Consider the following 14,541-nt stretch of genomic DNA (forward strand, 5'->3'; position numbering starts at 1 on the left):
TCTGGCAGTGACTAGTGCCAGATGCTGGCGAAAGAATGAACAGAACAGGGCAATTAGTGTGTGATCCATCCCCTGTCATCCACTCCCAGCTTCTGACAGTCAGAGGGTTAGGGACATCTCAGAGCATGGGGTTGGGACCCTGAAAATCTTGGCTAATAGCCACTGATGGCCCTATTCTACCTGAATTTATCTAATTCTTTTTTGAACCCAGTTATAGTTTTGGCCTTCACAGCATGCCCTGGCAACGACTTCCACAGGTTGACTGTGTGTTATGTGAAGTGCTTCCTGACTGAGTTGAAGACGGAGCATGATAAGTTCATGAACTTCCTAGACAGGAAAGGACCTCTATCCCATTCCCCATCCTCCAAGCCAGCCACTTACCCTAACTGGGGTCAGGATTAGACCTGCAGCCCCCTAGAGGGGAAAGGCAGTATGTCCCATTCCCTACCCCCCTTAAGCCAGCCAGTGTCCCACGCTGGGCCGGATCAGAGCCGGCGCCCTCTAGTGGGGAAGGGCTCCATATCCCATTTTCCATCCAATCCCTTGGTTTTCCTGTGATGAATCCCTAGTTCATGGCATAGTTTCATTTCCACGTGCATGGATCACACAGGGCAGGTGTCTGGATGCTCATCTAACCAAATGCCGCTGACTGCAGCAGAAGTCACATGGGTGACTGAAGGCAGGACCTAGCTGTAGGTTTTGTGTGTCGGTGCACTGAAGAGCACAGACACACAGTCACTGTGACTCCCAGTGGGAAGCTGGGACAATCCCACACCTACAAGGGCATCCGATGCAAAATGACAGCATCCAGGACGACAGCCGACTCATATCCCAGCACCCACCTTGATGTAGCGTCCGTCGTGCACGCAGCCGCATCCTTCCATGGACGTGCACGTTTCCCCATTGAATGCGTAGCCGGCTTCACACTGGCAGCCTTCAAAGCATTTTGCAGTGCACTGGGCAGGGGAGAACAAGCCAGCGCAGGTGAAATCGCAGGATCTAGTGCACAGCTCGTAGTGGCTGTTGGCCGGGCAGGTGAAAGCTGGAGCGAGAGAGAAGCGAATGAGAGAGGGATGAAAAACTGAGGCTATGTCTGTACTATGACAGCTACAGCGGCCCAGCTCCCGCACTGCAGCCATTCTGCTCGAGCACCCCGGTGTAGATGCTTCCTACATCAGTAGAAGGGGCTCTCCCATCTGTGGAGTTAATCTACCTCTTTGAGATACGATGGCTCGGTCAATGGAAGAATTCTTCCATCAACACAACTGTGCCTACAGTGGGGTTAGGTCGACCTAGCTATGTCACACAGGATGTGAAATTTTTCACAGCCCTGAGCAATGTGGCTAGGTCAATCTAATTTTTAGGTGTAGTGTAGACCAGGCCTGCCTCACTCATCCCATCCCCTGCAGCATGCTCCCAACCAGCTACTGACCCCTCGCAAAGGTATCTGAAGGGCAGAGAGATTGTGATACCATATCACTATCTGCAAATACAGCTGAAGATAAGAGCAGGCTGTAGGTTGCTCTGTAGACTTACGGCAGAAGGAGGCCGTTCTCCAGGCTCTGATTTTGGCCCCAGCTGCCTGGCATGCGGCCACATAGGCCTGGAGGCTCTGGCAGAGGGTGTCTCCTGCCCCATTGGCAGCACACATGTCATAGAGACAATGGTTGAAGTACTCGGCGGGGCTGACCAGCGAGTGACAGTCTCTGAAGGGACCCGAGGTGGCTCTGATCAGCCCACAGGAGCTCTCGACCTGGTACGGCGCTGTCTTGGCTGCATCGCAGACCGGGCACCTCTCACCACAGCCATCGGCGCACGTGGCACCATCAACGGGCACCTTCCAGGAGGCCCCAAACTCATCCGCGTTCTGGGCGCTCTTCCCACCGGGCAGCAGGAAGTCGTCGTTCTTGTCGCCGTTGAAGTTGCCGCACAAGCCGCACACGTGTCCCTTGTAGGAGCTGGGGATGAAGACTAGGACATAATAGGAGGTGTCATAAAGGACTTGGAGGCCAGAGGCAGATCGGACAATGAGGTTGTTCCCCTCCTGGTTGATCTGAAGTTTCCCATCGTCCATAGTCAGTGGGAGAGTGTAGAGCTCCCCGTCCACCTGTGCCAATGAGAGGGAAATTCACCCGTCACTAATGGGGACTCAGCAGCTGTGTCCTGGTTACAATAAACAATGTTAGTCACTCTAGGCCAGTGGTTCTCAACCAGGGGTACACAGAGGTCTTCCACGAGGTACATTAACTCATCTAGATATTTGCCTAGTTTTACAACAGCCCTATATAAAAAACACTAGTGAAGTCAGTACAACCTAAAATTACAGACAGACAATGACTTGTTTATACTGCTCTATATACTATACACTGAAATGCAAATACAGTATTTATATTCCAAATGATTTATTTTATAATTTTATGGTAAAAATGAGAGTAAGCGATTTTTCAGTGTGACCGTGACACTTTTGTATTTTTATGTCTGATTTTGTAAGCAAGTAGTTCTTAAGTGAGGTGAAACTTGGGGGTACGTAGGGTGATGAGACATCCTGATTTTATAGGGACAGTCCCGATTTTGGGGTCTTATTCTTATATAGGCTTCTATTACCCCCCACCCCCTGTCCCAATTTTTCACACTTGCTGTCTGGTCACCCTAGGGGTACACAAGACAAATCAGACTCCTGAAAGGGGTACGGTAGTCTGGAAAGGCTGGGAGCCACTGCTCTAGGCTACAATGAGAGTAATCTCAAGCAGGGACTTACCGTGACTTTCCACTTCCTTCCCCTCTGCATGGTGATGGTGTAACCATGCACAGAGACCACCACCATCCGTGCCACTGACACTTGGCCATTACCATAGCTCTCATTTTCTACCACCACGGAGAAGTTTGCCAGCCCAGCGTCACTGCTGCAGACTCTGGCTAAGCTGTAAGTGCAAGTGCCCTGGAAATCAAAGGCCCGTCCATCAAAGGTCAGATAGTGAGGGTCACCAGATGCTACACATTTGCCGCAGCCCGTGGCGTGGCAGCCCAGGACTCCGTTCTCCACCCTGCACTGCTCGCTGGCTCCGCAGGAGGCCTCCTGGCACTCGACGACCCCGTTGTCTTGGCACCGGCACCGCTCCCGGCAGGAGGCACTGGCGTAGAACTCCTCTCCCTTCCTGTAGTACCTGCCCTGGTGCACACAGCCGCACTGCGCGACGGGGACGCACCGGTCTCCGCTCAGGAGGAACCCGGCGTCGCAGAAACACCCTTCGGCACAGGGGGCATCGCAGCCGTCCGGCGCCGAGAGCCCGTGGCAGGTGCCAGGGCAGCCGCTCCCACAGAGCTCGTAGTGGGAGTTACGGGGGCAGGTGGGGCCTGCAGGAGAAGATCAGAGGGAACGTGCAGATGGGGGTGAGAGAAAGAAGAAATGTGCAGGTAAGTGGACAGAAATCTCTCTCTATTCATATCACTTACAGTAGGATTGTTCTGGTGGGGTTGGGAGCCAGGACTCCTGGATTCTACTCCCAGCTCTGGGAGGGGAGTGGGGCCTAGTGGTTAGAGGCTGGGAGTCAGGTCTCCTGGGTTGTATTCTGGATGTTGAAGGGTGGTCAGGTCTAGCGGGTTAAAGCAGTGTGGACTGGGAGTCAGGACTCTGGGGTTTTCTTTCTGACTCTTGGAGGGGCGTTTGGTCTAGTGGTAAGAGCTGCAGACAAGGGGATCTGTTCCAAGTTGTGTTTCAAATTCTGGCAGTGGGCTGCTGTGTATTGTTTAGTGACAGAGGACTGGGAGTCAGGATTCCTGGGTTCTGCCACTGGCTTCTCGTGTCACTTTGAGCAAATCACTTTATTTCTCTCTGCCTCTGTTTTCCTGCACTCTTATGGGAAGGATGACTAGTGTTTGTAAAGTATTTCCTACACCTGGGAGAAAGGTGCCGGCAAGCAGACAGGATTACGTTACTATAGAATAAAGTTAAAGCAGAGCCAAGGAAGTGACCCTTACTGTCAGTGACACTGGAGGAAAACTACTGCAAGAGGATAACTCTACAGGGCCACTGACACATGGCTGAGCCATTCTGAGCTAACCCTGTAGAGGGCGCTGCACATGCACACTATGCACATATAAAGCAAAGTCAATTAGCGACACTCACTGCAGAATGAGGCTGATCTCCACTGCCCTATCTGGATGCCCCTGGCCTGGCAGGCCGTCACGTAGGCACTGATTGCACTGCAGAGAGCGTCACGGTGACCCTTGTACTGGCAGGTATCAAAGACACAGTCATCAAAGAAGGGGGCTGGGTCGATGACCTCATGGCACTCTCTGAACGGTCCATCCCCTCTGGTGATGACCCCACAGTACCGATCTCCCTTGTAGGGTTGTTTCTGAGCCTCACTGCAGACTGGGCAGTCCCTGGTGCAACTGGGCAAGCACCCAGGGACCTCCCCCACCTTCCAGCTCTCTGCAAACTGGATGGCATTGGCCGCCTGGCTCCCGTCCCTCATGGTCAGGTCGTCACTGGCAGTTTGGTTGTTGTTGCCACAGAGGCCACAGAGGGCATTGGTGTAGGTGTTGGGCACGGTGACCCGGACCAGGCTTCTCCAGTCGAAGGTCACTCTCAGGTCAAAGGCGGTCTTGATGAGGATGTGGGATCCACTGATATAGGCCTGTAGCTTCTCCTCATGGTAGAACGGCAGGTCCATGAAGACTCCGTCCACCTGGAACAGATGTGGCAGGACAGGGGCTTAATTTTGAATGAACAGTGCAAGCAGAGAGTGGGGATCCAGGACTCCTGGGTTCTATCCCTGGCTGTGGGAGAGGAGTGGTGTCTAGCGTGTTTAAGCAGGGTGGCCTGGGAGTCAGGACTCCTATATTCTTTTTGTGGCTCTGCAAGGGGAGTGGGGGCTAGTGGTTAGAGCAGGAGGGGCTGGGAGCCAGGACTCTTGGGTTCTATTGCTAGTTCTGGGAGGGAAGTGGGGTCTAGTCCTGAAAGCAGCGTAGAAGGACAGGCCCACAAAGATGTTATCCATGTAGAAAAAATGTGTCAGGGATGGTCAAAGTCTGAATTCCCAGTTACACTAAATCCTTTTCACGTCTCTGGGGCAGTATAAATGCAATTTATTTCAACTTTGGTTGTCAGAGCAGTGTAAAGGGTCTTAGCACAACAGAATTCAGGGCCAAGTACCTTAGCAGAGGAAGCTGTTAGGGCTGTTCATTCCCCTGGAGTCAATGGGGCCAGATATCAAAGTGGCATGAATTGGCCATAGATCCTTTGGAGGGAATGGGACACGATCCCCAGCTAAATGAGTAAGTTGTTTGAGTTCACAGGAGTTACAATGGCATAACTGCACTTATGGGGAGGAGAAAATCATTCATTATATATTCACAAAGGGGCATTCAGTTACTTCCCATACACCCACCAGCTCAGTGTACAATGGACGCAAGACTTGGTTCTGCAGTGGGAACTGAAATCAGAGGCAACTTATCAAGAGCAAGAGTTCCTGCTCACTGCTTCCAAAATTACCCTGTGCTTCTGCATCCCTACCTTGATCTTGCGGGGATATTGCTGGCTGACAGTGATGTTTCTGCCGTAGACCTCCAAGGTCACCACTTTGGTGTAGGACACGGCCTTGTTGCCGCGGTTGTTATTCTCCACCTTGATGTTGAATGGGGTGAGCGTGGGGTCCTCGGAGCAGACTCCAGCCAGCTGGTAGATGCAGGTGCCCATGAAATCGTACTTTTTCCCGTCGAAGGTGGTGTAGTGAGGGTCCCCGGAGGCCGTGCAGGTGGAGTAGCTGATTGGGGAGCAGCCACGGATCCCGTTGACCACGGCGCATCTCTCGCTGGCCTTGCAGCTGGTCTCCTGGCAAACCACCATGCCCAAGCTGGGATCACATCTGCACAAAGAGCGGCAGTTCTCATCGGCCCAGAACTCCTCGTTGGGTTTGTAGTAGCGGCCATTGTAGTTGCATCCACAGCTCCCCACGGGGACACACTGGCCGGCGCTGAGGATGTAACCGTTGTCGCACTGGCAGGTCTCCACGCAGGGATCCCGGCAGGAGGAGGGGGCAGTTCGGTCAGAGCAGCTGGCCGGGCAGGCGTTCCCACAGGCCTCGTAGTGGCTGTTCTCAGGGCAGGGCAGGACTGGGAGGGGGTCAGAAAGGGGGAGATTTAACATCACAGGAAATGAACTAAAAACACCTGCTTAGATGCACCAAGAGCCAGAGAGAAATTCTAATGTGCAATCGGCATCCTCTATATCACAGGCCCGATGTACAAGCAGCCACACTAAGGCCACCCCTGGAGTACAGCACAGGGAACAACCCCGTTGGGCAAAGGAGTTTGCTAGCTGGGAGATCAGGGAAATGCTCTCTTCTTATAGAAAATCCAAGAAGATCTGCAAAGTGCACCCAGAGCAGATGAGACCTCACTTGTCAAGGCCTCCTCTGGAAGCCCCACCGAAGCCAGATGGCCTAGGACTCAGCACTGTGCCATTGAAGTCAAGCAGTTAAGTAGATCCTGTATTTCCAAGTAGTATTTTGGATCACAGAATCATAGAATACCAGGGTTGGAAGGAACCTCAGGAGCTCATCTAGTCCAAGCCCCTGCTCAAAGCAGGACCGATCCCCAACTAAATCATCCCAGCCAGGGCTTTGTCAAGCCTGACCTTAAAAACTTCTAAGGAAGGAGATTCCACCACCTCCCTAGGTAACGCATTCCAGTGCTTCACCACCCTCCGAGTGAAAAAGTTTTTCCTAATAGCCAACCTAGACCTCCCCCACTGCAACTTGAGACCATTACTCCTCGTTCTGTCATCTGCTACCACTGAGAACAGTCTAGATGAGGGAATGAGGGAGGCAAACTAGTGACAGAGGATGTGGAAAAAGCTAATGTACTCAATGCTTTTTTTGCCTCTGTTTTCACTAACAAGGTCAGCTCCCAGACTGCTACGCTGGGCATCACAAAATGGGGAAGAGATGACCAGCCCTCTGTGGAGATAGAGGTGGTTAGGGACTTTTTAGAAAAGCTGGACGTGCACAAGTCCATGGGGCCGGACGAGTTGCATCCGAGAGTGCTGAAGGAACTGGCGGCTGTGATTGCAGAGCCATTGGCCATTATCTTTGAAAACTCGTGGCGAACCGGGGAAGTCCCGGATGACTGGAAAAAGGCTAATGTAGTGCCAATCTTTAAAAAAGGGAAGAAGGAGGATCCTGGGAACTACAGGCCAGTCAGCCTCACTTCAGTCCCTGGAAAAATCATGGAGCAGGTCCTCAAAGAATCAATCCTGAAGCACTTGCATGAGAGGAAAGTGATCAGGAACAGCCAGCATGGATTCACCAAGGGAAGGTCATGCCTGACTAATCTAATCGCCTTCTATGATGAGATTACTGGTTCTGTGGATGAAGGGAAAGCAGTGGATGTATTGTTTCTTGACTTTAGCAAAGCTTTTGACACGGTCTCCCACAGTATTCTTGTCAGCAAGTTAAGGAAGTATGGGCTGGATGAATGCACTACAAGGTGGGTAGAAAGCTGGCTAGATTGTCGGGCTCAACGGGTAGTTATCAATGGCTCCATGTCTAGTTGGCAGCCGGTATCAAGTGGTGTGCCCCAAGGGTCGGTCCTGGGGCCGGTTTTGTTCAATATCTTCATAAATGATCTGGAGGATGGTGTGGATTGCACTCTCAGCAAATTTGCGGATGATACTAAACTGGGAGGAGTGGTAGATACGCTGGAGGGGAGGGATAGGATACAGAGGGACCTAGACAAATTGGAGGATTGGGCCAAAAGAAATCTGATGAGGTTCAATAAGGATAAGTGCAGGGTCCTGCACTTAGGACGGAAGAACCCAATGCACAGCTACAGACTAGGGACCGAATGGCTAGGCAGCAGTTCTGCGGAAAAGGACCTAGGGGTGACAGTGGACGAGAAGCTGGATATGAGTCAGCAGTGTGCCCTTGTTGCCAAGAAGGCCAATGGCATTTTGGGATGTATAAGTAGGGGCATAGCGAGCAGATCGAGGGACGTGATCGTTCCCCTCTATTCGACATTGGTGAGGCCTCATCTGGAGTACTGTGTCCAGTTTTGGGCCCCACACTTCAAGAAGGATGTGGATAAATTGGAGAGAGTCCAGCGAAGGGCAACAAAAATGATTAGGGGTCTGGAACATATGAGTTATGAGGAGAGGCTGAGGGAGCTGGGATTGTTTAGCCTGCAGAAGAGAAGAATGAGGGGGGATTTGATAGCTGTTTTCAACTACCTGAAAGGGGGTTCCAAAGAGGATGGCTCTAGACTGTTCTCAATGGTATCAGATGACAGAACGAGGAGTAATGGTCTCAAGTTACAGTGGGGGAGGTTTAGATTGGATATTAGGAAAAACTTTTTCACTATGAGGGTGGTGAAACACTGGAATGCGTTACCTAGGGAGGTGGTAGAATCTCCTTCCTTAGAGGTTTTTAAGGTCAGGCTTGACAAAGCCCTGGCTGGGATGATTTAACTGGGAATTGGTCCTGCTTTGAGCAGGGGGTTGGACTAGATGACCTTCTGGGGTCCCTTCCAACCCTTATATTCTATGATTCTATGATTCTATGATTCTAGATCCATCCTCTTTGGAACCCCCTTTCAGGTAGCTGAAAGCAGCTATCAAATCCCCCCTCATTTTTCTCTTCCGCAGACTAAACAATCCCAGTTCCCTCAGCCTCTCCTCATAACTCATGTGTTCCAGTCTCCTAATCATTTTTGTTGCCCTCCGCTGGACGCTTTCCAATTTTTTCACATCCTTCTTGTAGTGTGGGGCCCAAAACTGGACAGTACTCCAGATGAGGCCTCACCAATGTCGAATAGAGGGGAATGATCACATCCCTCAATCTGCTGGCAATGCCCCTACATATACAGCCCAAAATGCCATTGGATGGGTCTCATCTTTCTGTCTCTTTCTGATCCATCCCTCTCTTCCATTCAACCCACCCACCAAATCCATCCCTCTCTTCTGTTCATCAGTTACATCCCTCTTACACAATATTGACCACCCCTTATATGAATCATTCATTTTCACAACCTCCTTACATTTACTGGTAAGAGCAAAAAATATATCGATGAATACAATGATACAGCTACATAATTGGAATGTGGATGTGTTCCAAAGTTTGACCGAGTATACTTGACCTTGAAGCATTAGGATGCACAGGGAGAGGAGAAAGTGAGATTGTCTTTACTGTAGCTTGTAATAAAATGTTCAATGCCTCCCAAGACCCCTTAATTGTCTTTCAGAATAGCAGCCGTGTTAGTCTGTATCTGCAAAAAGAAAAGGAGTATTTGTGGCAGCTTAGAGACAAATACATTTGTTAGTCTCTAAGGTGCCACAAGTACTCCTTTTCTTTTTAATTGTCTTTCGTGACTTCTGCTGCGGAGCGGGGTGTGTCGTGACTCATTGGTTGAGGAACACTTCTCTAAAGCATTCAATCCATCCATTAAAAAAATCCATTTATCTAACCCATCCATCTAATACAATAAATCATGAAATTTACTGCATCAAAGACTATCTGTCTATCTTAGGTAATTATATAGGACACGTTACTATACTATCTGAGCAGCTCACAATATGTAATACATTTATCCTCCCTCCTCCTTGTGAGAGAGAGCGGTGCTATTATCCCCATTGTACTCATGGAAACAGAAGAAGTGACCTGTCAAAAGTCACACAGGAAGTAGCTGGAAGAGCAGGGATTGGAACCATGGTCTTCTAGGTGTAGGCTACATTTACAGAGTCTAATACCAGAAGGCATCATTGTGATCATCTAGTCCTGTATACCGCAGGCCAGAGAACATCCCCTACAGCAGATCTGTTAAAAAACATCCAGTCTCGGTTTAAAAATTGTCAGTGATGGAGAATCCACCATGAGCCTTATCAGGTTATTCCAATGGTCAATTACTCTCACTGTTAAAAATTTACTCCTTATTTCCAGTCTGAATTTGTCTAGCTTCACCTTCCAGCTATCGGGGTGTGTTACAGCTTCATCTCCTAGACTGAAGTGCCCATTATTAAATATTAGTTCCCCATTTAGATACTCATCGACTGTGATCAAGTCAGCCCTTAACCACTGTTAAGCTTAATCGGTGGAGCTCTTTAAGTCTATCACTAGAAAGCAGGTTTTCTGATCCAAAATGTCATCATTCTCCTGGCTCTTCTCTGACCCTCTCCAATTTATCAACATCCTTCTTGAACTGTGGGCACCAGAACTGGACACAGGAGCCCAGCAGCAATCACAAAATTACTTCTCTGCTCCTTCTCATGATTCCCTTCTTTATGTACCCCAGGGTTGCATTCGCTCTTTTGGCCACAGCATCACACTGGGAGCTCACGTTCAGCTGATTATTCCCTATGACCCCCAAATCTTTTTGACAGTCACTGCTTCCCAGGATCAAGTCCCCCTCCTGTAAGTCTGGCCAACAGTTTTTGTTCCTAGCTTTACATATTTACATTTAGCTGTATTAAAACACATATTATTTTCTTGCACCAAGTTTACCAGGCAATTCAGATTGCTCTGAATCAGTGACCTGTTCTCTTTTTTATTTACCACTCCCCCAACTTTTGTGTCATCTGCAAACTTGATCAGGAATGATCTGATGTTTTCTTCTAGGCAGGGGTGTGCACAGGAATTTAGATTCCAGCATTTTTGGAGGGGCAAGTTCTGTGCCCCTGCCGGGGTCCTAGGTACAGACGAACTGTCAGCTCCTGTTGGGGCTCCAGCACGGGAGGATAGTATGCTCCCCAGCCAGGGCCCGAGGACTGAAGGAGCTCACATGCCGACCCGGCCAGGGCCCTGGGGGCTGTAAGAGCTTGTGCTCTTCCTGCTGTGGTTCCAGGGGATCCAAGGAGCTCTGTGCCCCCGGTTGCTCACCCTTTTGCACCCTCCTGCATCTGGGTCATTGATAAAATGGTAATTAGCAATCCATCTGGGACCCAGTGGAAACACACCTGCTCAGCAGTGTTCCCTCTAATTTTTCCCACCCATATGTGCACATAACAAAATTCATGTTGCAGGGTGGGCCCGAGGGGTTTGGAGTGTGGGAGGGGGCTCAGAGCTGGGGCAGATTGTTGGGGTGCGGGGGGTGATGGCTCTGGCTGCGGGTGCGGGCTCTGGGGTGTGGCCGGGGATGAGGGCATTGGGGTGCGGGAGTGGGCTCAGAGCTGGGGCAGAGGGTTGGGGGGTGCGGGGACGAGGGCTCTGGCTGGAGGTGCAGGCTCTGGGATGAGGCGGGGATGAGGGGTTTGGGGTGCAGGCTTCCCCAGGGCTGCGGTAGGGAGAGAGGACTCCTCGCAGGTCTCTCTCGCTGCAGCAGCTCAGGGACGAGTCAGAGGCGCCTCTCCGCAGCTGTGGCAGCTCCAGAGGGGCAGGGCTGGGCCAGGGGAGGGGCACCTCTCCCTGCCTGCGCGGCCAGTGCTAGCCTTACAGGGAATTTAGCTGCTCAGTGATGATTCCTTAACCATGCCCCAACCAGCTTGTCCATGCTCATTCCTGCCTTGAGTGCTGGGGACTGGACTAGCTAACCTCTCGAGGTCCCTTCCAGTTCTATGATTCTATGCAATTACCTAATAGTGCTGGCTGAAAAAGCTTGAAAAAAATATTTTTCCATCAGACAATGTGGCTTTGTCAAAATTTAAATTTTCTGTGGGAAACTTAAAAAGAAATGGCAGAATTCTTGTGGTCCATCATGGGGCAGGGAGAGACCATGGTGCATCATGGGAGATGGTCAGGGAGCAGTGCCCATAGGAGAGAATGGGAGTACGAGGGGTCCGGACTACAGCTCCCATGTGACTGCTCAGGTAGGCACAGAGGTTAATCTTCATGTGAAATAAAATGTTTCCTTTCAGAACCACAATCTGAAATGTTCGATTTGGGAATATCATATGTTTGTTTCTATCTAAATATTTCATTTGGACATTTTTTAATTTAAATTTTTTCAGAACATCAATATTTTGGACCCATTTGAGGACAAATGGAAATATTAAAACATCAGAGTCACTTTAGATAAGCTATTACCAACAGAAGAGTGGGTTTGGGGGGCGGGGGGGGGAGAAAACCTGGATTTGTGCTGGAAATGGCCCAACTTGATTATCATACACATTGTAAGGAGAGTGATCACTTTAGATAAGCTATTGCCAGCAGGAGAGTGGGGTCGGGGGAGGTATTTTTTCATGCTTTGTGTGTATAAAAAGATCTTCTACACTTTCCACAGTATGTATCCGATGAAGTGAACTGTAGCTCACAAAAGCTTATGCTCAAATAAATTGGTTAGTCTCTAAGGTGCCACAAGTCCTCCTTTTCTTTTTGTAAAACATCAGAATTACCCATGGGATGGAAATTCTCCTTCCTGATCAGTCATTTTCTGTGTCTCCCATGCCTCCATCTAATGTGTACACCTGATGTGTACACCCATGAGTGTGCACACCACATATCTGATGTGTATACCCTAGAGTATCTATATCTGTCTCATCTGTAACCTAATCCATTTAATGTATCCATCCATCCGTCTAATGTCTAATCTACCAATCTTTACCTCTAATCTCCCTGTGCATCAAATCCATCTGTCCATCCACTAAATCCATTTAATCTCCCTATCCATGCAATCCATCTATTTCCCATAACAATATATTGAGTCTTTGTTTTTCTCTAATCTAATCTATGAAAACCATGTGTCCATCGATTCTCAATCTAGCTAGTCTCTTATAGGGATTTCTCAAGCCCACATCCCCATAGCGCCTAGTTGCCAAGGTGCAGTGTCTAAGCCTAGTGTCTGCCCTGACACTCCGCCCACTGGCCATCTCCTCAAGCAGCAGAGTGACTCTAGTCTAATTGCTGCTTTTGTCAATAAAAAAAACAAACCACCGAGCTCACCGCAGCCGGACGGTGTCCTCCAGTCATAGACGGTGATGCCCTGTTTCTTGCAGATGACTGCGTAGGCCTCCAGCGCCTGGCACAGGATGTTCTTGGCTCCCCCGTTCAGACACACGTCGTAGATGCAGCTGTCAAAAATGTCCTCAGGGCTCACTTTGCCGTGACACTCTCTGAAGGGCCCTCCCGGTGCTTTGCTGATCAAACCACAGTATTTGTCGCCCCCGTAGATCTCCTTCCTGCTCTCATCACATGTTGGGCAGTTCCCTTGGCAATAATCCCAGCAGAAAGGGTCTCGGTCTTTGACTTTCCAGCTCCTGGCCCACTCCACGATGGAGGATACTCGGGTGCCATTGGGTGACGTCATGTCATCTCCACGCTTTTGGTTGAAGTTCCCACAAAGGCCACACGTGGCCCCATAATAGCTGCTGGGGAGGGTGATGATCAGGTGCCAATTCCAGTCATACGACACCTGCAGACCAAAGTCTGTCCGCAGGACAGCACTGAGACCGCTCTGGTAGAGCTTGATTTTACCGTCTTCCAGGGTCACCGGCAAGCTGGTGGTCACGTCATTGATCTAGAGATAGGAGGAAAGAACCAACGGTTATTTCTCTTTTCATCTCACCTCTTACAAGTTGCTCTTCTGGGACAATACAGATTGGAAAGCCCAGAATTAAGCACTTGAGAGCTCAGGGATAAAATGTTCTCTGTCCAAGGGACCTGGTTGTGGAATGAATTCCCAGTGCAGAACAGATAAATCCAGAGTCTGACCAACTTTAGGAAATGCTGAAAGACCCTCCCATATCATAAAGCTTTTCCACCATAATGACAATAACATTCCTAGCTTGAAACCCACCCAACTCACCACAAAATCCCACCTCAAGTAGAGTTTTGTATAGCCCAAAAAGAGGAGAAAAACCTGAAACTCCACAGATTTCACCAGGGCGTTTACGATTGTCAATATATGTTATGCAGAGGATGCTTGGATACTGTGGTGTTCGCTGGCAGTACAAAACCAGAGAGAGATAGAGAAAATATTTTAAATGAAAACATTTTTTCAAAATGAAAAACTTGGCTTCTTCATTATAGCTTTTCTCTGAACTCAAACTGTCAGCATCCTTCTTCTTCTTTGTGCGTGGTCATCAACATTTTTCAGAGTAAGCAGCCATGTTAGTCTGTATCCACAAAAATAAAAGGAGGACTTGTGGCACCTTAGAGACTAACAAATTTATTTGAGCATAAGCTTTCATGAGCTACAGCTCACTTCATCGGATGCATTCAGTGGAAAATACTGAATGCCTCCAATGAAGTGAGCTGTAGCTCACGAAAGCTTATGCTCAAATAAATCTGTTAGTCTCTAAGGTGCCACAAGTACTCCTTTTCTTTCTATCAACATCTTTGTTCTTCTTGGTGTTCAGCTACCATGGCCCTGTACTGCATTTGGTCATCACTGTCCTTCAATGTGCTCAATCCAAGGAACCAGTTAGCCTGTGTGATTTGGAGGGACTATGTGGCCTAGGGAGACTGGTGGAACAGAAATACTGGGAGGCCCAAGGGGACTGGTTGACCCACGTGGTTCATGGAGACAAGATTGCCCTGATGATTTGGTAGGGCCCAGGAGCATATAATTTAAAATCGGTTCATTTCTTGGCTGTTCAGGTTCCTATGTAATGTT

At 49.4% G+C, this 14,541-nt stretch overlaps 1 protein-coding gene across 1 annotated transcript in view; it reads right to left on the bottom strand.

Annotated features, from left to right (window-relative positions):
- Positions 1–14,541, bottom strand: part of LOC125626110 (uncharacterized) — a 143,453-nt gene that overhangs the window by 105,947 nt on the left and 22,965 nt on the right. The window contains exons 12-17 of the mRNA XM_075123029.1: positions 12,870–13,443; positions 5,519–6,117; positions 4,127–4,691; positions 2,759–3,354; positions 1,537–2,107; positions 843–1,042 (exon numbers count right to left, since the gene is read on the bottom strand). Of these exons, the coding sequence (XP_074979130.1) occupies positions 843–1,042; positions 1,537–2,107; positions 2,759–3,354; positions 4,127–4,691; positions 5,519–6,117; positions 12,870–13,443 (3,105 nt within the window). The remainder of the gene's footprint in view (positions 1–842; positions 1,043–1,536; positions 2,108–2,758; positions 3,355–4,126; positions 4,692–5,518; positions 6,118–12,869; positions 13,444–14,541) is intronic.

The sequence above is a fragment of the Caretta caretta genome, chromosome 24 (assembly GCF_965140235.1).
Source record: "Caretta caretta isolate rCarCar2 chromosome 24, rCarCar1.hap1, whole genome shotgun sequence".
Classification (NCBI taxonomy): Eukaryota; Metazoa; Chordata; order Testudines; family Cheloniidae; genus Caretta; species Caretta caretta.